The sequence below is a fragment of the Pseudonaja textilis genome, chromosome 1, assembly GCF_049901715.1.
Source record: "Pseudonaja textilis isolate UNSWEBS1 chromosome 1, rPseTex1.2, whole genome shotgun sequence".
Taxonomy (NCBI): Eukaryota; Metazoa; Chordata; class Lepidosauria; order Squamata; family Elapidae; genus Pseudonaja; species Pseudonaja textilis.
This window is the reverse complement of record NC_141990.1, coordinates 57476053-57501963: the sequence shown is the minus strand read 5'-3', so window position 1 is coordinate 57501963 and position 25911 is coordinate 57476053. Positions and strand designations below refer to the sequence as shown.

General features: G+C 36.1%; 1 protein-coding gene and 1 non-coding gene across 6 annotated transcripts in view; both read left to right on the top strand.

Moving 5' to 3' along the window:
- DAAM2 (dishevelled associated activator of morphogenesis 2) overlaps positions 1-25911 on the top strand; it is a 216832-nt gene that overhangs the window by 177074 nt on the left and 13847 nt on the right. For all 5 annotated transcript variants that reach the window (XM_087935119.1, XM_026695597.2, XM_087935099.1 and 2 more), the window contains 7 exons: positions 10914-10998; positions 13178-13284; positions 14351-14439; positions 15061-15229; positions 16709-16816; positions 18662-18722; positions 25276-25407. In XM_087935119.1, the coding sequence (XP_087791245.1) occupies positions 10914-10998; positions 13178-13284; positions 14351-14439; positions 15061-15229; positions 16709-16816; positions 18662-18722; positions 25276-25407 (751 nt within the window). The remainder of the gene's footprint in view (positions 1-10913; positions 10999-13177; positions 13285-14350; positions 14440-15060; positions 15230-16708; positions 16817-18661; positions 18723-25275; positions 25408-25911) is intronic.
- Positions 16823-17009, top strand: LOC113433457 (U2 spliceosomal RNA). Its single transcript, XR_015741348.1, has one exon. It is a non-coding gene; the product is annotated as a U2 spliceosomal RNA (small nuclear RNA).

Here is a 25911-nt window from a genome sequence, read left to right as displayed (position 1 = left end):
GGATTTCCATCCAACCACGATATTTGTTTCTCTCCCCCTTCCCTTCACTCTTCTTTCATTTATTTGTTTGCTATGTGATTATCTATTCTTACCATAATGCTCGTTCACTGGAGCATAATATGGAACTATCACTAATCTATGGATTTCTATATTCTTATTCACCTACAGATTCTGAATGACACTAATTTATGCTTCCACGCTTTTTAGCCCTTTCCTACTGAACCTATAGTTTCCTTTAATTATATTCATCAATATGAGTACATGCACTCAACAAGAGCACAATTCTTAGTTTCATAGAGCTTAGCTATTTCATTCCATTTGTTTAGTCATGTTTTTTTAGTATTTGTTCCTCTTTATGTTCAAAGTCATAGTTTTCCATATGCAACATTCATTATCTAATGGATATTGACCTCCATTACCCACTATGGACTTGATCAATCATGTTTTCACATAACATTTTTAATAAGAACAATTATTAGACTAAATCATCCTTTGCAAATGTTTACCATAAAGATAGCACCACTCATTTTGCCCAACATACCACAAAAGCTATTAAAGCAACCTGGAATCTGTAAGAGACTATTATGCAAGTCAACCTGTTGTTACCTACATCCCACCAACTAGAATACAAGCAACATACTGACATGCTTAAAATGCAAGGTGCATAATTTTGTAAGCAAAATATTTTATTTAAATCTCAAACAGATTCTTGAAAGTTTAACTATACAGCTCTTGAGACAACCTACTTTCAATAATAAATTGGGGAATATATTAACAATTAAGAACTGTAGTCAGAGCTTTTCTTTGTGCATGTATACCTTTGAATGGAGTGAAGAGTCTCCTGCAATTTTGTTGGCCAGATTTCATAAGTGATTTGCCATTGCCTGCTTTCTAGAACTGAGAGAATGTGATTAACCCAAGGTGCATCCAGTTGATTTAATCCCTAAGGTAGGACTAGAACTCACAAACTCTAGCCTTAAGTGGTCAGTTTGTAAGATGATCAGTTGTAAGGACAGTTTATTTTGATTTATATTAGAAATGGATTTTTTTTACTTCAGAAAAACAATTGCGAAAATCTCAGGATATTTGGAGAGTATTTTGCTGTTATATCTTATATAGTATTTTAGTAGTGGTGTCTGTTTCCTGACCTTACCTAACTCAAGGGGCTGATATCTCACATCAGAAATGTCTGTAAGAAGAGAAAAAGAAAAGAGGGTATAGTAAAATTTTTGTAAGACTATTTGGGCATGAAATTCTTGAAATTAGTGAAATTAGTGGACATGAAATTCTTGCTGATTCTTATGGGATGAAATGTTAACCAGGAGGAATGGGAAATTAAACTGAATGTTCTAGGAAAAAAACCACGATTCACTGTTCGATGAAGAGTTTTGTTCCATCTGGGAGCACAGGGCATGACATGAATTTAATGTCTGCCTGCACATTTTTTAAGATAACTGCATCATGTGACAGCACTCTGCAGCTGTTGCACAGTATAGAAAAAAGTGTAGCTACTTTGAAGAGTTGTAGACAAGTATAGTGTTTGAGCCGCTGTGAATTCCGAAATGTCTTTTGGGTACCTTTTGGACTCAAATCCAAAGCATTTCATAGCTCTAATAATTCACTGTTGCAACCTCCAAAGATGAACAATACAGACAGAACATTTTGTTTATTCCTATATATGACTCTGTGTGTATATATTGTAATTAATAAGATATAAAAATTTAAAATGAGAAGTGCTTCAGTCTCAACATTATACTAAGCCTCACATTATCATTATACCATGTGTTTTTGATATAAATCTCAATCAGATTTTATGTTTATGCAAATGCATATACTGAAACTTCAGATCCTGCAATGCCCACATTTTAGTATGGAATGCACATAGAATTTCAAGATGGATTAAAACAGTAGACTTAAAATCTGAAGCAAGCCAAGATATCCTGTTTAGTTTTAGCCTCTTGCACAATTTATTTTCCTTCATTTCAGAGAATAAGATAAAACTGCATGTATAAAATTCCTTGAAAGTGAACCCTATTGCTTAAAGGAATAGACATCCAACATGAGTCTCCTCTTCCCCCCTTTTAATTCTCAACTCAATTCTTATGACTCAGATTCATGGTCTAACCTTCAGTCATTACATAGTGCAGTCTTTAAATCAAGCATCCTGTGTAAAACTATTGTGCCTAAAATTTCTATCAGTAAGCCGTGTGCTCATCTTTACTCTCCAAAAAGGCATGCCTTTTTTTTTTTTTGGCAGTCATAGGAATATCTAAAGGCTAGAAGGCAAGTCAAGCAAAGTTTGATTTTGGCTTGGCATCCAACAAGACACTACTTGGCAGACATCAGCAATGTTAACAAGCATGTCACCCTCTCCCCAAATCCTCTTTTACTCAATGCAAGTTATTAGGGCCAAAAGAATAACATCTTAATAATCTGTAATTCCAAAATTGTTTCAGACTTGTCCTCTTTTCTCCATAGTTGGTTCAAATGAAATCAAACCAAACTTATGATGATCAAAAATTAGCATACCAAAAAAAAGATTAAATTAATAAATTGAAATTAGTAATACAAGTCCAAACTGGCAAATTTGAATTAACTGTTGCTTCATTTTTACTGCAGCCATACAAAATTTGGCTCCAATATTAATATTAGCAAGATTAGAGACTGAATGTGTCCTTAATGTGTATTACTAGCTTGAAGATTTCCATGTGATTTTCACTTTCAGGATTGTTCCTGGAAAGGATGCTAACTTGATTTTGGTATTCACTATCATTCAGCCTTTGAAGGACTTGCTTTTTTTGCCTGGTCAAAACCAGATTAACTGCCAATATGCATGGTGAGGGGTGGTCATCCATCAAGATCCACAGATCCAGGCCATTAGGGAAAACTGTTATCTTCAACTAATGTGTCATCATGCCCATTTATTGTGGATTTTTCTGTCTTGAGCCTAAAACTCTGTTGGAGATGCATCTTGCAGCTGCCAGTACCTTAGAAGCTTTTCAAAAATGATTTTTCTTTAAAAATGTATATTGATTGTGTACAAACTATCAGATCCACTATCCATTATTTAACAGAGGATTATAGTCCTCTTATTTAGTGCCTGATCTATTGCATTTCAAATATACTGGACGTATACGATTGACTTTAATTTTCTATAGCTCCCCAGTTAGACTGACCATCAACTGTGACTTGAAATCACCACATTCAAAAAGCTCTAGATTGGAGAATCTTGTAAAATTACCTTTTCCACCCACTCTGAACAATGACATGTCCTCCCTTCTTATTTTTCTATTATTTTTTGAGAATTAATTGTTCTGTTTTGAAAAAGAGGAGGCTGAGCATTCTCCAATGTAGCATATACAAATAAATGTTTTTCTTCCAATATGTTTGTCACAGAATTTCTGTTAATATCATTGATAGTGTTGGAAGAAATGTCCATCTGGATTCAATTCCAAGTGGTGAGAAAGACATTGGAAACATGGAGACTGCTTGGAAGAATGGTGAATAGGACCACATGGGTTTGAAGTCCTGGGTGGCTGACCACATCGAGTGGATAGACATATATATTTATATCCTCTCTTGGGCTTTGAACTGGAGCTTCCTGTTCCTGTGGCAAGGTCAAATATCCTATTGGCTGTCAGCCTCCCAGGGAGTGTAGCTAACTTTGTAGGCTGTCTGTGTCCCAGGCTTGGTTGAATCTTGCTGGGTGATGCAATGAAGGGCAATTTCTTATTGTGGCTGAATGGCTTTGTTCTGAAGGATAATCTCATCATCCTGGAGCTGAGGTCTTTTATTTTGTAGATAGACTGGTCCATTGTTTTGTCTTGTTAAATAAGTTGGCACCAAAATATCTGCTGTGGGCAGGGAGCTGGGGTCTTTTGTTTCTGTTTCCTTCAAGATTTTTATTTCTCTTTCAGAGAAAATATTCTGCCTTTTAAATATTTCCTAAATTATTTCATTCTTCTAAGAGAGGAGTGCATGCTAACTTTCTACAATAGTTTCAGAAAGAAAGAGAAGAGAGATGTTTCTAAAGTAAGAATTCTAGTTAAAGGTAGGACATGCCATATGTTTTAAAAACGTAATGGATTAAACAACACTTTTAAGCAACGTGTTTAAAAACACTTAGCTTACCCATCTTTAAACACTTAACAATATTTTCCTTCTTACCTAGTAGCATCTTACATGGTTAGATGTTGAATTATTAATAACCTAATCTAGGCTGTTGCTATTTTGTCTATATCTGGGGTTTTCTCCCTGCTCCCCCAATAGCATGAGAAAATAAAATACCAATGAGTTTTCTCCTAAAAAAAGTCCCTTGGAATCCTCAATGCCATCTTGTCTCTTTTCTCAGTGCCTATATTCTTATTTCTCTGACTCTTTGCTTAGTCATTCACAGGAAATGAAACAGGAAATATTTAGGAGAAGAAAATAGTGAAGGTTTTGTTGAATAATTATGATGTGATTCATTTATTTGCCCCATGGACAGAGATCCCCTTTCTGCAGCCTGTCAACTTCAGTTATAATTCTGTGTCTCTCTGTAAGATTAACTGAGCTATATCAAATTGGGAGCGCAAGGAATGCATTTAAAAAAGGCCATTTGGTTTCTTTCCTCAATTTCCCTTTGGAGTTTTACGTGATTTATGGTAGTAGATAGAAGTTGTGCTGGCTAGAGATTACAATAAGCAAACTGGCGTTGATCATGTTTGTGTGTGCATATTTGTACATTCATTATATGGACTGCAAAAGAAAGAAATAATTCAGGTGCCAAGAAAGTAATTAGAAATAATATACTTTTTTGTCCCTTTGATTTTTTTTTTCAGTGTTCTTTTTCTACATGTGCATTTTGCTGTGTCTATGGTAACCATAACTTTAGAGATTAGTACCTTAATATCCTGGTTTTAATGCCAGGGCATGATTTGCCAGATTTCAGATGTTATTTTGCCAGTATTTTAATATCTTTTTATTAGTTGTAGTTGGAAGTGGTTAATGGACAACAAAATGCTCTCTCATCAAAAATAAATTTCAGAAGATGACTCTCAAAATATTTAGAACTTTGATTTTGATCTTTTTTTCAATATACCTGAACTTGGGGAAACAATTTTTCAGAAGGAAGTTTATGATCTGCCCTTCTAATTTTAGACTTTTTAAAAAAATACAAGGATGAGAAAGCACCCAGAAAGAATTCTTCCATTGTGAGGAATTGAATGATATAGATACTGGAAAACTGCATGTCATTAAAAAAAATTTCCAAATTATTTTTTATATATATAAATGCAATTTTATATATATATGCAATTCCAGTTTTAAGGTCATGGTGAGTTTGTGAAACTATCCTGTTGATAGTTCTGAAAAGTGATGAGACTTTCATTAGCCTGGAGTTTTCCAGATGTGCTGGAATATAAATTGCAGAATGTTGGCTGTGCATTAGATTATAAAATCCATTCTTTATCATCGGAGGAAGGTAGAAGATCTCCCTTATGTTGAATATCTCTTCTGAATTAATATTGCTGCATTTTGCAGAGCTTTCTGCCTCTTTATGTATATATATCATCTTACAAAGGATTTCTCATGGAAATTTGCCTTTATGTATTACAGTTTTCATGTCTTTGATATTATGTCCCAATTACATTGTGAATTTATTTATTAGATGTTTATCACATCTGTATTATTTTATAAGTAACTCAAGGTGGTGAGCATATCTATTGCCTCTTCCTCCTCCTGTTTTCCCCACAATAGTAACCTTGTGAAGTGAGTTGGACTGAGAAAGAGTGATTGGTCCAAAGTCACCTAGCTGGCTTTCATGCTTAAAGTGGGATTAGAACTCATAGTCTTCTGGTTTCTAAACCAGCACTTTAGCCACAACACCAAATTAGAATCTTCTTTTCCAGGCTGGGATGGATGGCCAAATCTATTAAATTACATAATTAAGTTAAAACTGTGCAGAACGTAATTTAGATTCCAAACATACCCGGAAACATTAAATTACAGGAGAAAAAGGGTAGAACTTAAAATAAATAAAATAAATAAAACTTTTTTTCTTTCTAAGGGCAAAAAAGTTTAAGAATAGTGACAATTTTCCCTTGATTTCATTAAAATAAAATAAAATAAACCAATGACCATCTTTACAGAGAAAAGTAAAAGAATCTGCCTGTAAAAGAATATAATTAAATATAGCAGTTTTGCCCATTAGATTCAGAGTAAAATATTTTCTTTCCATCTTCCCTTTTCTTGCCAAGCAATAAATAACTTGACTTTATTAAATCAGTGGTAATAGGAGTGTAATGATGACTGGATTATAAAGATAATTATGGGATAAATAAGATCAAGGAAAGTGGTAAGGGTCACATTAGAAGTGATTATCCCATAGTTTAATTCTTTCTTGGAGATTTGGATATCCTTATTCCTGTGTGAAAAGAAATATTTCTGACTTCTGTTAATCACTTCAATGGTGAGATGGCTGGCATATAAATTTAATAAATAAATATATCTCCTACCATTATGCCAATTTTTAGGAACATATATAGAAATGATCAACAGACAGAAAGTTCAGCTATAAAAACTTGGACAATTGCACAAGACTACTTTCCTGCCTTCTCTTTTTTCCTTTAAGTAATTGTAAAATGCTTCTTCGGTTTGACCAGTGTGCTTCTAATGAGTCCATCTGGTACTATGTTATCTTTATTTATAAAAAAGTTCAAAAAAAATCAACTGCTTGAAATATAACCAGATAAATTAACATAACTGGTTTGGGAGATATCTTATTATTGTGAACCACAGTTTAAGATTGCAATAATACATTTTATGGATGAATTGCACTTAATTCTGTTTAGTTGTAGAACATTTTTTAGCCTGACTGGAGAGTTTTTTTTTTCTAAAATAGATATCATATTGCATATGATATGATACATAAATCCAGCAAAATGTAGTATTTCTTGAATATTAATTGAAAGAGCCCTGTAATTTATATGTGTTTTGAAAATATGCTGTAGTTATACACAACTAGAGAGAATTTTTCAAATACATTTTTCAATGCAAATAAAAATGTGTAAATAATTGTATCTTAGCAATTTGCTAAGATACTTTTTTCTTCATTAAACAAAATGAAAAACTGACAGTGTTCACCAAACAGACTTTCCTTGCCAAACTTCATGTGATTAGGATAAATTATCTTCACTATAAAATGACTATACTGTTAAAGTGTTGTCATTGTAAAGTACAGCTTGAGCTGTTTCCTTAGAGGAAGCTGACTTACACAAACACCCCCTTTTCCATTCCACTTTTCTTTTTAAACACTGTACAGAGACTATGAGACAAGACAGCTTCTTCTTGTAGGGTCATAATCTATTTGACACAATAAATATGGAGAAAAAAAATGCAACCACATGCTAGTACTAGATGTTATATGTAATAGTAGTTTTAACTATTCAGTTATGTCCATCTCATGGCGATTTTATAGGCAAGTGCTCTCCAAGGCGACCTTGTCGAGCACAGCTTCTTTCAGTTGTTGGATGTTCATCTTTGTATCAGCTATGATGGTATGAAGCCACTTAGTTCTTTGTTCGCCCCTTCTTCTTGATCCACTAACCATTCCTAGCACCATAGATTTATTCCATGAATATGATGTGGCCGAAGTAAAGCAGACATAGATTTGGGCTTCTAGTGATGTTTCTGGTTTTGTATAGTTCAACATCTTTGGCTGTCTGTGGTAGACGCAATAATTTATGCCAGCACCACAGTTCAAAGGCATCAGCTCTTCTTTGATCAGCCCTTCTTAGTGTCCAACTCTCACACCCATACATCATATGTTACATATACATTTTGTCATTTACGCTCAAAGAATAATCCAGTGCTCTTGAACACTACTTGAAAGCACAAAGGTCTAAAGAGTGATCCCAGATTCTCACACAACTAAATAGTCCTAGAATCATCCTACACATCCTTGTACTGAGAAGGAAAAAGGGAGCCATTGAGAAAGGAAATGTAAAAAGCAGTAATAATGGATTTTCCCCCTTCCCGCGCATAGCACTCTTGGATAACAAGTAAAGTTTATGCCCAGATAGGACTTTGATTGCAGCCATTTCCCCTGATCTCTATAGGAAAGCCTCTGTAAGTTTCCTAATCTTTGTCCTCCGGGAACATGTGGGTCTTGCCAAAAGCTCTCTTTGCACTCAAAATGCAGAAGTGTCCATTGCAATTGTACTCGGTCCTGTTCTATCTTCACATGTCAGTAGAATTGCTAGCTTAGTTATCATTCCATTATAGTCTTGGGGGGGGAGGGGGTTCTGTAAACAAATATAAAACAGACCGGGCAGTGGTTAAATTATGTATGCAGTCTGGGGTTTGTCAGTTTTTATGCCAGTGGGAGAAATTTAGGTTTGGCTCTTATAAGACCGGTATGAAAATTACTGATGATACATATCCAGCAATGAGATATGACTTACTTAGTGTGTCTCTTCTGGCCATAATCACATTTTAATGTGGTGTCTGCATTGCAACAAATCCCCCCCCCCCCCACACACACTTCAAGTAGTCATCTTCTTTCTGCCTTGAGTGGAAAGATTTTAGGGATCTGCTCTAGGTTTCTGTTCAATTGGTTCACCTGTTTTTGCTTAAAGCTCAGCACATCTGCTTTATGTTACTGTTGGCTATTTTAAGATCCACTGCATGGTTAGTCAGAAATATTGGAAAAACAACAACAATAAGAATACTTCATTAACAATCTGTTGGCCAGTTGCTTGTCTGCTTTTGAACTCTGTGTGAATAGCACATTTGTGGCCATGTGGCTTGCTGACTGTAATGAGACTGTTCTGTAAGCAATTGCTTGCTCATCTAGCTAGCCTGAAGTGCAGCTTAAAAGTATCTGCAGTGATCATTCAGATGCACCACAGGCTTTATATAGGCCTTAGAGTAGCCTCATTGAGTTGTCTCTTAACATGGGGCCTGACAAGCCCCTGTGAGAGAAGGATGTGGCACTTGAGCCAGATGTTTCCTTATAACTTTCTGGGCAAAGTATACAAAGTATGCATTTCTTGGATTTAACATCATCTCCTTTGAGCATTTTAAATCATGTCTCAAGAGATTTGTACATCTAAAAGGTGCCAAACTCTCGTATTTGGACATTGAAAACTTGGTGAGGCTTCAGGTGCAGCTCCCCTGGCCAGGAACAGTGCAAATTTCTTTGTGTTTCTTGCTTCACAGTTCTGAAATCTGAGTTGCAGGAAACTTGTCTTGGGAAGGAAAAAGCTAATTCGTTCTCCATGGCCTCTTCAGTTTTTGGCTTCTTTGCTTAAGTCAGTGCCAGTTGGAAGGATGAGTCTTATCTCTTTCCATATACAAAGAGGAACTATTGTCCAATAAATATGACTTCTGTGTGTTTATTTGAAAATGATGGGCCATTAGAAAAGATTCCCTGAAATGCTGATGTTTAATGCACAATTACATAAATAGAATCCAATGCTTAGATACCCTCAGTAATACAGATGGGTATATTATATAATGATTCTTCTCTGAATTTAGTAAGCTGTCAGGATTTAATCTGCCAAATAAACAAAGCCCTTATTTTGTTTTTGAACACCTCGAGGGAAGAGAGCTAAAGTTAAAAATTAAAATTAAAGTAAAGGCCTAATTTTCATTGGTCAGTTCTTCATTATACAGTCAGCCTCTAAGTTTACAACTGATCATTAGACCATTCAGAGTTATGACAGAGAGAGAACTACTTACAAATTGATTTTGAAGTTATGATGGTTGTATATGCAAGACATATTTACATGCACACATGCACACAATCTTGTGACTGCATTTTGGGTTGCATTTTGGACTATTGGTAACCTTCATGGTCATTTGCAACATCCTGTGGTCATGTGACCACAGTTTGACTTTTTTGGTAGTTTACTACTGGTTTCTGGCAGAAAAAAAAAAAGCCCACTAGAAACGCAAAAGGCGTTTGCTCAACAACTACCACAAAAAGCATTGAAAAATGGGATCTGGTTAAATGATGCCTTACCTACAACCATAATTCTGGGCTCACTTACAGTCGTAAGTTGGGGACTACATATAATGTCTCTTTATTTTGTACTGTAATATATTTGGTTTTGATTTGTTAAATTACATAGTGAGTTACAATATAATTTGGAGATGTGAATTAATTTTTATGCTGTGAATTTATTTTACAGTGCAATAAATATGAATTAACAATAAAAAACATGTTCACAATCCTAAAATATAACAAATATCAAAATATTTATGTCAAATACTGTAAAATATAATATAAAGTTTATACTTGACAATTATTGATCACAATTTCCTCCCTTACTTCTTTCTATAGTATGCTAGAAGTCAATCTTTGGATTTTTCCATAATTGTGAATTATGTTTTTCTTCCCTGGTCAATTGCAAAAGTGTAAAAGTTTTTTGAAGAGAATCCCAAAGGCTTTTCTACATGACAAGTCATTAAAGGAAAGTTACTTTGGTGTACATGTTTTGTTCAGAGCACATAACATATTCTGAGTTACCACTCATGGGTTTCCCTGAATGTATAATCAATCATTTTGCTTTAGCAATTTTCTTTGTGATTTTTCATTTGTTTGTAACTTTATGGATATAAAGGAAGGTCTTGCAATAGATCCTCACTGACGATCTATGGAAATTCTCAATCATCTAGGTCACAGTTGCCCCAAAGGTGCTTTTCCAAAAAACAGCTGGGCTTTTTTGTTTTTTTTTCCTTAGAAATGTTTCACTTCTCATCCAAGAAGCTCCTTCTGTTCAGAACTGAACCAAAGTGAAATATTTTCAAGAAAAAAACAAAGTCAATTTGCCTTTTGGAAAAGCACTTTTGGGACATCCTTGCTGAAATTTCATATTTACCTAAATGAATTGTGTGAGCAAATTAATTAGAGTGTTATATTATTATTACAGGTTGAAGCTATCTAATGAAGAAATTCGGCAGGCAATTTTGAAAATGGACGAAGAAGAAGATTTGGCGAAAGACATGTTAGAGCAGGTGAAAAAACTTAATTACTTAAACATTGACCTCAATGGTCAAAGGAGAGTGTGTTCCTCTTCTCAATAGCAATTTGTATAAACCTGCCAGCATGATGATCAGATTACTTTCAGATTTTTTCCCCCTCCAAAGTTCCTCATTGTTATTGGGTTGATGAGTATAATAATGGTGTTAGTACATAGTTACTAATGTTCTTGTACCTTAGGTGAAGAGTTGTTGGTCCTGAACATGAAAAATAGCAGGGAGAAAGATATTTTTAAAATCTGGGAGAAAGAAGGAAGGCAGGAGGAATAGTATAGTGTGTAGACACCCGAGAGAGACTATTGGTATTTCACAAAAACAGCAAAGTCATTACAGAAGTCTGTGTTCATTTTTAAATACATTTTTGTAACTTTTGCAACAATAGTTATTCTTATTCCCTTTCCATTCTTCAGATGTCTGGAGGGTGAGTGGATGCATTCATAAGTATTTTATCTCTCCTGTTAATTTGCTGTTGTAATCTTGACCACTTGAAATTCTACGATGTCTTAAATGTATCCCAATTTACTACTCTAATCTCTAGAGTCCTACTTGAATGCCTTAGGAATTACAACAACAATAAGAGAATAGGTATAAACTTTTTAAAATCAATAAGTATTCCAAAAGAAAGTGACTTAAAGCGTTGCTCATTTGTTGCATGGAGTACATTCATGAGGCAGGCTTATTTGTACTAGGAATGAACTGGGCTTTGAATTTGAAGGGGGAAAAAGTGCTTCAGAGCACGCCAAGGCATGAACGATGCACCTGTCAGCAGCTCCTTAAACTTGTCTTTTCCCAGGATCACGTGCAAGCATTGGAAGGCAGTTGTGTAATCCTGGGCGAAAGAACAGCTGAGCTGTTAGTTGCTAACAGGTGTTACATATCCCCATTCTCTGAAGCATCTTTTAGAAATCTATAACAGTGCACAGCCTCGCCTCTGTGTACGGACACACACGTACACGTAGCTCTTTTGGGGTAAAGTGTGACATAGTAAAGATGATCTACAATGACCTTTAGCAAATCATTAGGTATCGTAGAGACATTCTTGGATTCAGTGGTGGCTAATGCATATGCTGTGTTTAACTTTACCTGTTATACTTTCTGAAGAGAAACTTGGCTATTTTCCAATAATTTCTGTTCTCAAGATTGAAGGGTAGAGATGGCTAGTTACAAATAGTCCTTAACTTACAACAGTTCTGTTCAAAGTTACAACAGCACTGAAAAAAACGACTTATGACTGTTTTTCAAAGTTACAACCTTTGCAGCATCCCGTCCTCATGTGATCCAAATTCAGATGCTTAGCAGCTGGCTTGTATTTATGATGGTTGTAGTGTCTCAGGGTCATATGACACCATTTGCGACCTTCTGGCAAATCAAGGACTACCTGTATAATTAACTTTTATTTTATCTGTACACATTTTTTTCACTTTTGGGTGGCAGGTAGGATTTATTCTATTGCCAATAGCTCATCTGTGGCCCAGTAACTGTTAAACTACTCATTGGAATAATTAATGAATTGGTAAACAAGCATATAAACCAGGCTGAACTTCCAGCATATTTTGGAAGTGGCATTTGGATGTGTGAAGCCAAGCCTTAACCCCACCAGATAGATTTCAAAAATATCTGTTGCTGAATGAGCTGTCTTTTGAGTTCAAACTTTGAATGAGCACCCTATAAATCTAGTGATATCGACATTGTTCATTATCCGTCTGAAGCAACCATTTTAGAAATGTGCTGGAGGGGATGGAGGGGAGAATAGATAGAACTTTGTATTGGAGGAAGAATGGGAAGAACACTTTTAGTGCTTTATTGCAGTGCTACACTCTGAATGGCCTTATGTGTCAAAGAAGTGCTTTATTAAATATCAACAAGATATGCAGCATATAGTAGCTGGAAGTGAAAAATCCTACATGGAATTACGAACCATGTAACAAAGTCACAGTAGGAAGACAAAGAATCAAGGAAAGGTTTCAGGAAAATCACTTTAACTACTACAGATGCATTGCTTCAAAAATACTATTATAGCAGGATGTAGGGCAGCATTTTCAGTACCAATCTATTAGTTCATTTTCAGGCTGTCAACCTCCCCCCAGGTCTGGTTGGTTGTTTCGTGTTGTCTGTATTGTTGTTGTTTTTTAAAAAATCACTTTTGATGTTCCAGCTCCTGAAGTTTGTTCCAGAGAAGAGTGATATTGACCTGTTGGAAGAACATAAGCATGAAATTGATCGCATGGCGCGAGCAGATCGTTTCCTCTATGAAATGAGCAGGTACATATACGTACATACATAGGTCTGTTTGCATTTGATAGAGAGTGAGAGAGAGAGAAAAGGAGAGAATATTGTAATATAAATTTACACTCTCTATAAAAAAATATGGGGCTGACCAGATGGCTGAGTGGTTAAGACACTGGGTTTGTAAGCTGGAAAACCTGAGTGTTATGCGACAAAGTGAACTCCTGTTTCCATCCCAGCTCCTATCCACCTAGCAGTTCAAAGCATGCAAATGCAAGTAGATGAATAGGTACCACTTAGGTGGGAAGGTAACAGCACTCTGTGGCATCATGCTGGTCACATGACTGTGGAAATGTCTTTGGACAGTGGTGGCTCAGTGGCCTTGAAATGAAGATGAGCACGACCCCCTATAGTCAGCAATGACTAGCAGAGTAAAATCCACAGGGACTCCTTTACCTTTTTATAGAAGAATGTAGCTCTCATAGTTCCTAGACATTATGACCTTGCTAGTTCAAAATTATGGAAGTTAAATCTAATAAGTTGAGAAAACCACAATGGGTGTGGGGACAGCTGATACAATACAATATTTCAAATAGTATCATTTAGAAATTCTTATTGTTTACATAGTTGTGTTTGTCAATGAAATTCAATCACCTGCTTTTCCTATGTAAATTATATAAAACATTATCATTCATTTGAGTAAAAGTTCTATCTTTGTGTGAAATATTATGTTGTGCAGTGGAATTGGAAGCTTGAGGCTCAAGTTAGTGATGCCTAAGAGTGACTGTTGTGTGAAATACTGGGAATATACTGGGAAAACATACTTTCATTGAATAGAAACTTCTTCCTACTCTTTTTCCTCTGTGTTTGGGGTCGCAATATCTTCTTCTACAGGGGAATAAAAATGCATGATTGTTATGTTATGATTCAGGATTGATCCTTGTCTGTGGGCAGAGCAGCAGATAGCATTTTTCATATTCAAGCATTTCTGTTCTAGTAATAAGATGGACTTTGAATAAAAAACAATTGGTCTTACAGGTATTCTGTTTTGCTGAAAGACTTATTGAAGTGCATCTCAGATCTCTTGCTGCTTTCTTTCTAGGATTGACCACTACCAGCAAAGACTTCAAGCATTATTTTTTAAGAAAAAGTTTCCAGAGAGGCTTGCTGAAGCTAAGCCAAAAGTGGAAGGTAAGTTATATTCTTTACAAACAGTAAACTATTTTAGGTGTCAGAGGTGTCATCCTGCCCAAGGAATGCTGTGCACTGAAGCATTCTGTGCAAGCTTAAGCAGAAGAAAATTGATGCCACTGTAGTTTGTGTTATGAATTAAACAGCCTGAGACATCTAGCTCTTTGGCAGGATTCCAGTTTCTTGGTGGGTTGGATGAAGCTTATCAGTCCTTGGGATGCATCAAAGATTACTGCAGAAGAAAATTTGTCACAATCCTTCCTTCCTTCCTTGACAGTCTTATCTCCTAAGAGCAGTGAGAGGGTTGAGGATGGAGCAGGCAGGGACTGCAGGTTACCCACTTTTGCTGTATGCCTTTTGATACGTAATGCAAAATCTCTTGAATGATTTTTTTACTGTGTCTCCCAAAAACCTTTCTGCAGAATTAGAACCGCCCAAACAAACACACTCAGTGGTCTTTTTCTATGCTCAATATTGCACTTCCTGTGTTGAAAAGTGAGAGAGGAGTTTTGGCTTTAGAAAGATGTCATAGGCATTGTTTGGGAGATCCCTCCCCTACATTCTCCCTTTCAACTATCATCAGTCTAGTACGTCAGTCTAAGGGTCCTTCTTGTCTTTCAGCTATTCTCCTGGCCTCCAGAGAGCTCATCCGCAGCAAGCGCCTGAAGCAGCTCTTGGAAGTTGTGTTGGCCTTTGGCAATTACATGAACAAGGGACAAAGAGGAAATGCATATGGCTTTAAGGTTTCCAGCCTGAATAAGATTGCAGACACCAAATCTAGCATAGATAAGTAGGTTCACTTACTAATGATAAATCTTCAATACTGTACTTCAGTAAAAAACAAAAAAAAAAGTTTCAAGGGAGTTTTCATAATACAGCTAAAATACAGCTTAATTTTGTACATCATATCTGAGCATGCACATCTGAAAAAGATTTTACGTTAAAAGTGATTACAGTGCATATAATTAATTTTGGTGCAAGCTTGAAACAGAGAAAACAGCTTTGTACCAAAAGGAGATTTCTGCTACTCTTGAAAATAACAACAGTTAGTGTAAATAGAACTAAAAGACAGCAATGTTTTTCAAACTGAAAAAACAAGTCTCTGCGAGACTAAGATTATTTAATGGTATGTGTGCAATTTCGAGCTGAAATTTTTGAGCACGCTCATGGGAATTTTTTAAAAAATCCCAACCATCTTCAGGGGATGGTAAAATATTTCAAATCTAAGAGGCAGAGTACTTCTTTTTGTATAAATTGCCAACTCTTTTGAAATTGTCTGTGCTGCTACAAGAAACCAATGATGGTTCATGGTCTCTGTAGCTGTTTTACTCCACAGTGCTTCTATCCAATGATACTTGGTGAATAGAAAGGAATGTTTTGTTTTTCATTTTGAGAGCATCCATAAATATCACTAGGAGTGAACTTGTTGGGGGTTTTTACAGCATAAAAAGGTTATATTAAAAGAAGAAAGGAAGTCAGCTTCTCTAGAAGACTATTAGGAATATTAATTTTTCTGAGCCAAATTGTCAGCACCTCTTTCCTGCTCTTCCAAATTGTTCCACTTTCACAGCCAGGAAACGGGATTCAGAAGATAAGAATTTCCATCCCCAGATTAAAAATGTATCAGTGACCTGAGCAAATGCAAGACTCTTCATTTTGGGAATTACATGCACAAACAAAACAATATAGCTATTGAATAGTCTTCTTGGAGGCTTGGGGTGTTTTGCTAGGAGACCTTTGTACTTTGTACAGTGTTGCTTCTGTTGTTGAGTCATTTGCAAATAATCATTTGAGCCTTCAGGGCAGAGGTGGGAACATCTAGTCCACCAGATGTTGCAATGCAGCTCCCAGAATGTCAAGGGCGCTGGCAGGCATCATACACATCACATTTGAAGACAAATAATTCCTCACTCTTACTTTAGCACAAAAGATGTGAAACCTTAAATGAATACAAGCATTTATGCGGCTGCCTGATCAGATACAGTGACCCGAGAGGGGTAGTGTCCAAAAAGGGAAGAGAAATCAAACCAAGAAAGAAACAATACTTACCATTAAACCTTATCAAAACAATAAAATGGCAATTAGGGTTAAAATATACTGTAGCTCCTCAGATTGAGGTCTCTACTCAGCATGACTCAAAGGCCTGGGGAAGTAGCTATTCATCAATTCTATTTTTAAAATGTGAAGGTTAGACTTCATTTTAAGCTTTTCAGATACAGCATGGTACCCTGATTTTGTTTCCTGTCTCTTTCATACTTATTTCTCTTAGGAATATTACCTTATTGCATTACTTGATAATGATCTTTGAAAAGAATTACCTAGATGTGCTTGAAGTACAGTCTGAACTGCAACATCTTCCAGAAGCAGCAAAAGTCAAGTAAGTATGATTTCTGGCCATTTGGCCAAGATCAGGTGTATTAACTGTTCTTAACAGCTTAACAGCTGCTATGTTCTCAATGCACACTGCCCAGAATTATTCTGGTGGACCCTAAATTTGACCAGCTATCTCACTCACAGGTGGTGTATAATGAGAACATATCAGATATGAAACTGATACTTTATAAATAAATAAAAGTGGTGCTGCTCCTAAAGTAACAATGGGTGGTTATGTTGAGATGTGTTTATGGCCTGTAGATCAGCATTCTGTGTAAACATACAGAAGCAGATATCATAGTTATCAGTCAAAAATATAATGGAAATCATTCTCAGATTAAAGCGCTTGAGTATATATCTGACCACAAGAGTCTTCAACTTTTAATCAGTGAATACCTCTATAATTCACTCAGTTAATACTGAATAATATTCTTGAGTATTACTGAGAATAAATATTCTATTTCAGAATATATTGTTCTAAGCAGGAAATGGTCTAATAAAAGTGCTCAGGATGAGATGGGCTATAGTAATTTGATTGGCAATACATTAATTCATAGGTAGATTAACATTGAATAATTAAATATGTAATAAGTCTTAATATTCTTAGTAGCCCATAAGTTACAATAAAGAGAGCGTATTTTATTTGATTTTTTTTATGTGAGAATATCCAAGTGTCATGTGAATAATATCAAAATTGTATATGCATCTCAATATCTTTTAAATATATTATGTAGTCTTTAATGCTCAAACTATTGCAGAATTATGAAACAAATAAGAGCCAAAGCCAGAGGTGTTATTCAGCAGGTTCTGACCAGCTCTGGAGAACCGGTAGCGGAAAATTTGAGTAGTTTGGAAAACCGGCAAATACCACCTCTGACTGGAGATTTTACAGTATCCTTCCCCTGCCACATCCACCAAGCCACACCCACAGAATCAGTAGTAAAAAAAATTTGAATCCCACCACTGGCCAAAGCCTTATGGTAATATCAGAGCATTCCCACAATAACTTTAGTAACTTTTGATCTCTTGGATTCTGTAGAAAAACAGAAAACAAAATATATGACAATTGATAAATCTGAAAGTCAGGATTTTTTTTAAATAAAATAAAATAAAAACAGCAGCAATCAGTTACATCAGTAAAGGATACCTTACATTTTGTAAGGTAAGGTTTCTGTTCCAGTAATCCTTTTTCACTTATCTGAAGATATTGTTTGATTCACAGAGTGGCGCTATACAATTGTATCTGAAATAAAATGTTAGAGATTTGAAAGTCAATAAATCCTAGTGCTTTCAGAAGGACTAAAGAACATTAAAAGAACTGTACTATTTGCTTATTGCCTTTCTTTGAAGCATGTTGATGTTTTGAATTGAGCTTATTTCATTCACTGTTCTAGTTTTAGATAATGCATCAGTTGGGTATCCGATATACAAGGTTCATATTCAAAGCATTAATTTGATTTGATTTAATATGCTAATGTGTAACCCTTTCAGTTCTAAAAAAAGAATTAACAACCAAAATGTACTAAGTTAACAAGCACAAAGAAGCAGCATAACATAACCTAAAGTGTAATTAAATCAGGAAAAATATAAAAAGGTTTTCATCTACCACAAAAATACGTTAAGATCCAGTAGGTGGATAAGTACGGCACATTTCCTGTAACACACCTTAAAAGCCAGTGAACAGCAGAATGGGCATCTCTCTCTGTTCTAGTATCTGCTGGGGGGCTCATGTTGGGGAGAAATTATGACACTGAAAGGATGGGTGGTTATCTCTACTTCAGTTGTTCCTCTACCATCCTTATAACATTGCACTTTTGCTTTAAACCACTCTCTCTGTATCTCCTTGCAGCCTCGTGGAGCTGGAGAAAGAAGTTAATAATGTAAAGACTGGGTTGAAAGCTGTTGAAGCTGTAAGTATGTCACAGTTCCTAAACACACTACTTTAAAAATGTCCCACCAGGGAACTGGAGTAGTGGGTGTTTTGGTGAGAGAAGAAGGAGCTTTTCTTCCTTGTCAAGCAAAGCCTGTTTCTCTGAGACCATTCCCTACCCCTCACCCCTATATCTCTTGCAAAAGCTGATGTGATGGTATTAACAGATGTGCAGGGAAATTTGTTTGATCTGGGGCTGTGAGCGGGGGAACGGCAATTTGATCAACAGTGCTAATCCAATGTTAAATTCTTTTTTCTTCTTTCAGAGACTTTTAGTCTCTGAGCAGGTGTTAGATGTGGTCTCTGTGGACAGATTTACACAGACAGGGTGTAGCCTAAGTATTAAGGCATTTATTACCTGCCAGAATGATGCCAAGTAGGGAGGGAGCAGGCAGAGCAAGTCTGAAAGGAGATAGCCTTCTTGCTGTACAGCCTTCCCCAACCCAGTGCTCTTCAGATGTATTGATCTTTTATCTCCCAGAATTACTGAGTTACTGGAATGACTGAAGTCCAACATACCTAGAGGAGCCCCCAATGGAAGGAGGTTTACAGATTTACAGAGTTGAAAGGGACCTTGTAGGTCATCTAGACCAACTCTAGTCCAAAACAGGAGACCCTACAGAATTTCTGACAATGGCAGTCCAATCTCTTCTTGAAAGCCTCCAGTGATGATGCTCCCACAACTTCCAAGGGCAAGCTGTTCCATTGGTTGATCGTTCTCACTGTCAGAAAATGTATTCTTATTTCTAGGTTGAATCTGTCCTTGATCAGTTTCCATCCATTATTCCTTGTCTGGCCTACAGGCGCTTTAGAAAATAGCTTGACCCCTTCCTCTCTGTGGCAGCCCCTCAGATATTGGAAGACTGCTATCATGTCTCCCCTGGTCCTTCTCTTCACTAGACTAGCCATGTTCCTGCAACTGTTCTTTATATGTTTTAGTCTCCAGTCCCCTAATCATCCTGGCTGTTGTTCTCTGCACTTTTTCTAGAGTCTCAACATCTTTTTTATAGTGTGGTGATCAAAACTGGATGCAGTACTCTAGGTGTGGTCTTACTAAGGCTTTATAAGAATGGTATTAGTACTTCACTTGATCTCGATTGTATCCCTCTGTTAATGCAATTTAGGATTGCATTGGCTTTTTGGGCTGCTGCTGCACACTGCTGGCTCATATTTAACTGGTTGTGCACTAAGACTCCAATGTCCCTTTGTCATATAGATATTATATAGTTTTAAACCTGTTATTACATTAAGAAGTAAACACAACTGCTTCCTACTCAAAGCCTTTAAGCATAATTCTTTTTCCCCCTTAGTAGACATTTTGCCCATTTAATGTCCTAACAAAACCTTGTATGAGATGTAGATGCATATATTGTAGGGAGCTGTCTAAGATCAGATATAGCTGGCATTTGTTCAGATTGTAAGGCAGGACTCTTTTGTCTCCCTCTTTATAGGCAAATGCTATTTTATGAATGAGCCAGGGCATTTTACACCATTTATGGCTTTTCTCTAGTTCTTGCATACAATTGTGCAGAAAAAAATTCCATTGTAATTTGTTTTTAAAATAAGGGTTTGGAACATTGCAACCTGGTCTTTTAGGGAGTAGCTCAGACTTTGAATAGTCTTTCTATTTTCTGGATTAGTTGTCCAGGCTCTGGGTAATTTCTGTGGGATCACACTGAATTCATAAGGAATGGAGCCAGCCAGCTTTTGCAAACAGAAAGACTTAGTCACACAGGATTCTTCAGGGTATTGCATATGCGTGAACTGGGGGTGGGACCTACAGCCAGTAACATCTTCTTTTTCATTTTATCTGTCATGGGCCTTCTGTGTGGCCTTCCTTCGGTCATGCTGCTTGCCTGTTGAGTCTTGAGACTTCTGGATTAATTTGCAATTATAAAACAGCCTCTTAATATTAAATGTTTGCACCCATTTGAGAGCGTTTTAGAGGGTTATCATTTCATCTATTGTCTCTTACTGCAAATATCTCTTTTTAATAATTTCTTTAATTTTCATGCAGTCCTTTGGAGATAGAACAATGAAATGTTAAGGCCAAGCTTTACTCAATGTTTACTGCATGCTTTATTTGCAAGGAATGAGTCGAACACAGGATTGTAACATAGACCTAGTCACCATATAATGAATGAAGTAGCCATTGGTGGTGCTCTGTATTAGCAGACATAATATATATTCAAAGTACAGAATAACACTTTTTTTTTTCTCGGAGCTATAAATACCATGCTCCCCTTGTGAGGTTATTTAGGAACAATGGGTATATGGGAAAGTTATAACACTCCCTTGTTTTCACTTCCTTCTTCCTCTTGTAGATTAATCTGTGAGATTTCAACTGATTGAATTAAATCACATTTGCTGCTATTCTGTTTATCTACAAATGGCATTTTAATCCTTACAGACAAAGAGATATTTAGGAGGTTTTTTTGGCTATATAAGTGAGGGCTAGATGAGAAGACTCACCTTTCACTTAAATTAGTCCTCACTTGTTAAAAAAAAAAGATGGCTACAGAAAGTTGTCTAACGATAAGGTTTAAAATAACTAGCTACAAGTACACTAGAAGTGGCATCATTTCCTTGCTTCTCTTGAAGGATAATAAACTTACAGTATCCCAGATCAGGGATTTATTTTCAAGTATCTTTAGACCCTGTTAGACAGATTCAAACTTCTTTTTAATTTACGTTCAGAGTAGGTTTTGGAATTCATTCCAAATTCCACTGCCAAGTTTAAATAACACCCTTTGCCTTCTTGCTGCTCTTCATGCTACACAGCCTTGATTCATAAACCCCCCCCCCCCAGAAAAGGTATTTTGCATGGGAGATGCAGGCATCAATTCTTCCAATATGGGGGGGGGGGGGACACCCATTCTAGAAGGTATTAAAAAGTACCTCCAATTCATTAAGTGCTTCTCAATGTGTGTTTTTAATATGCATTTTAAAGCCAAATATTATAGGAGAAGTCAAGCAGTGGCAAACAGGTGGTCCGTTTGTTTGCTAATCCTGAGAAGGTAGTTCTCAAACACTAGATGTACTGCTTGACAAATTCTCTTTGCCCATCTTCCAGAAGAGGCAGAATTTTTAATTTAATAAGAATTAAAAGTCCCAGCAACTCTGTGATGGGTATTTCATAAAAGCGAGAGATAGCAAGACGCAATTCTTGAATGGCAAACTGCTTACTCTCAACTTAAGCCAGTGTCCTTGAGGTACCTTCTCCTTTTTCTTCTTCTTGGCCAAGCATTTTATCCCATTCATGTACCAGTTCTTTTCCCTCTCATGTCACTTTATGATTATCATAAAACTTGGCAGCTAACATCTTCCAGTGTAGCTCATTCATTTCACTCTTGTGGAGGTATGTAAAAACGTAGCACTGTAACAACAATAGAAGGCCATTGTTGGGAGGAGACGACAGGAAAAGGGGGCGGGGGGGGGGAAGGCACAACTGTTGACTGCATTCCAACATGTTCTCACCACAATCCTGGCACTGACAGCAGAGAGGGTTCTTCAAGGCCCCTTCTTACAAACATCAGACTAAAAATAGGTTTACAGTCAGCTGCTCACAGAGGCACTTTGTAATCCGTCGCTTCCCAGGGCTGGCAGCACCATTTGAAAATGAGATGTGAGCCTAGCTTTGAGCAACTTCACAGACTACAGCCAGCAAAGCAAAGTAAATCAAAGTGGAAAGCTGTAAACCCTCAATTCTCTTTATGAGGATTGCTGCCAAGGCATCAGCTCTCCTGCCAATGGCATGTGTAACTTTTATGGGATTGACTTCACTGTAAAACCGTTCAGACAAACAGTAGAAAGCAGGATTTTTAAACACATGTCTTAAGTTGGGCGCTGTCTATAGCAATGCCGTGTTGATTTCTAAACTTTTCCTCCAGGCAAAGCATAAAACAAAGAAAGTCCTACCAATGCCCTCCCAAGGGGCCTATTCCAGTCAAAACTGAGAGCAGTAAATAAGCCATTATTATAACAAAGCCATTCGTGTTAATGCCTTATCAAAGGAGTTTGCTACCTCAACTTAGAGGAAAAGAACAGGGGAGTAGGTAAAAAGAAGCAATGCCTAATAATTACCAAACAAAATACAATTGTAGCATTGGGGAAGGAAGTCCTGTTGCTTAGATAAAGATGTGCTAATGAATCCAAAGTCAAGCTCCAGGATTTGTTAGAAGTGAGATAGGCATGTGTCTTAATATTCATTGTTAGTCAAAGTAGGCAATAATGAGTAAAATGGACCAAGTTGTTAAAGAAATAAGGCAGCTTTCTCTAATTCTACAATTTTCTGGATTTCTTGCCTTAAATATAATCAGATTCTTCACTTCCTTCTTCATGAAATCAATTCTTTTTTTAAAAAAAATGTATTTTTATTAAGTTTCTTTTGTTACATCATAAAACATAATGGTATCAACAACGTTCTTGGCATCTATACAGGTTTTTGGTTTAAATATAATAATACATTGTATTACATTTGTCTACTACTGAATAATAGCTTTAACTATAATTACTATTCTTATATCTTTATACAATTTACAAATGTTTGTTTTACTTTCTAAAGGATTGTTTCAATTAAAATTTTGGTCTCACTTCTTAGTTCTGTTTGTTAGCCATTTATACCAATTACTCCAAATTGAAAAGAATTCATTCGTCTTTTTCTTTCAATTTCATTGTTAGCATATTCATCTGAGCACTTTCTGTTACTTTGTGTATTATTAGTTTTTCATTAGGGGTATTTGGTTTGGAAATCAGATTCTTAATGCTTTCTTATAAATCCATTTTTCTCTAGGATCATACACAAAGAGATCACATTAAAACTTGTGGGGTAGATAAAATTGTGTGGAATGGATGAGATCAAGTGAAATTCAATCCACTTCTCCTTAATCTGCAGTCTTAAACTACTACTGTGTCAAATTTGAATCATGAGATCAATTTCCGGACTTCCAGCAGAGTTCTCTGGCAAAAAGATTTTCTCGAAGCCTTCATTTTGAGGAAAAAAAAATGTGACAAGAGCAGCAAATGTAACCTCAAGATAAGAAAGTTTAACCAAAATCTAATGAGTTATTATTGTAATTTGTCGGGATGGTGGTGGTGGTAGAAAATTAATGTTCTGTTCTAAATAAGTGAAGGCTCTGCAGAGGCTAGAATTTAAGTGGGTAAATTTAAGTGGTAAACTCTGCTTGGCAGCAACAGTCTTGCAAAGAAGGGGATAACAACTCTGTTTGAAATTGTCCTCGACTGACCTCCTGAGGTCATTCAAAATATTTGCAAGGTTGTTTTTTTTTTAAAGAAATGTTCAGACATCCTGAATAACAGTATAGGATAGGGTCTTTCATGTTGTCATATTGGAAAGAAAAGTATAACTACAGCATATTGTGTGGTAACAAGTTTTCTGGAGTATCTAAGATGAATAAAGACCTGGAGACGAAAACATACGAAGAACAGTTGCAGGATTTGAGTATGGAAAGCCTAGAGAAAAGAAGGACTAAGGGTGATAACAATAATCCAGTATTTGAAGGGCCGCCACAAACAAGAGGGGCTCAACGTATTTTCCAAAGCATCGGAAGGCAAGACAAGAAACTAATCAAGGAGAGAAGGAACCTAGAACTAAGGAGAAATTTCCTGACCATGAGAACAATTAACCAGTGGAACAATTTGCCTTCAGAAGTTGTGGGTGCTTCTGAAATGCTATAGACTGGAGTCTCTTGCTTGAGCAAGGGGTTGGATTAGAAGACTTCCAAGGTCCTTTTCAGCTCTATTTTGATTCTGATTCCAAGTGTTTTGCTTTTTCAATTGATTGTTAGTAGAGAATACATTAGGGGTTTCCATTATCTTATAATTGTAGATATAATGGAATGTTCTCAAGCTGTTGGTAGCTTTTTTGGTGATATTCTGGTCATTCTTAATTTAACTCTTCCCAGATGACCATTATTTTCTTCCCCTTTTCATTGCCATCATATATCATGCTAAACCATGATGTAATTTGCTTAATTTTAGCTTAGTATTTAATGTAAACTCATTCCATATGGATTGAAAATTACAAAATGGTTTACTTGCAAGTACGGACAACCTAAAACTTGCAGGAAACTAAAAATTTGTAGTGGCAAAATGGCTAATTCTCAGAGATGTGTTTTTTTGTGACAAATACAAAACTAAAGGTGAAAATGGATGTACTAAAATTCTTATATACAGAACACATTCATTATTGTCTCTAAAAGTACCTGGAAATCTCTGTAAAGGACAAAGAATGTTTAACCCTGCCATTTGATAACATCATTGTGTCTCAGGACATGTCTCCTACAGCTTTTGAGGCACAAGAAAGTGGTCATCCCCTTCTGGTTTGGTGTGATGTGTGAACTGAACCAATTGTGGTTTTCAAGAATTCTAGTTAAACCAAGATGACTTGATTTGATAGGGGAATTATTTTTAAAAGGGTTCAGTCGTCACTTTTCAGTGTTGTGTTATCTTTTTATATTGTTATCTATTTTGCTAGCTACCAATTAGCTGTTCCAATCTTTTTCTTTCTTTAGGAGCTAGATTATCAGAAGAGGCGTATGCGGGAATCAGGTGATAAATTTGTCCCAGTCATGAGTGACTTTATCACAGTAGCCAGTTTTAGTTTTTCTGAGCTGGAAGATCTTCTGAATGATGCAAGGGATAAGGTAAGACATACTTTTTATTTATTTTTTAAGTCACTATATCATGAAAATAGTCGTTTCACCAGGCAGTGGGATGAATAAAGCTGGATTTTCAGTTCTATAAACACCCCCTTTCTCCTTGTCTATTTCTAAGTCTCAGTCATTCTTAGTCACTGAGAGTGGTCTGGTCATGCTTTGAACTCAGTCTTGACTTGAATTGTGGGACTTCCAAATTGGAACATATCAAGGTAAAAACAGTCTCCATTTGCCTATGAAAAAGTATCTCCTAAATATTTCCAAGCTGTAATTGCAAATCTCTCTGGATCCTTAATCCATTATTAACTTTCCAAAATCCATATACTAAATACCCTTTTGCTATGTATGTATGTATGTATGTATGTATGTATGTATGTATGTATGTATGTATATGTATGGTATTCAGCTTTATTCGGGTATTTTCCCACGTCATTATACTTGTGCTTTTAAAGTTGTAGTGACGTTTTGGCAGAATCTCATCTGCCATCATCA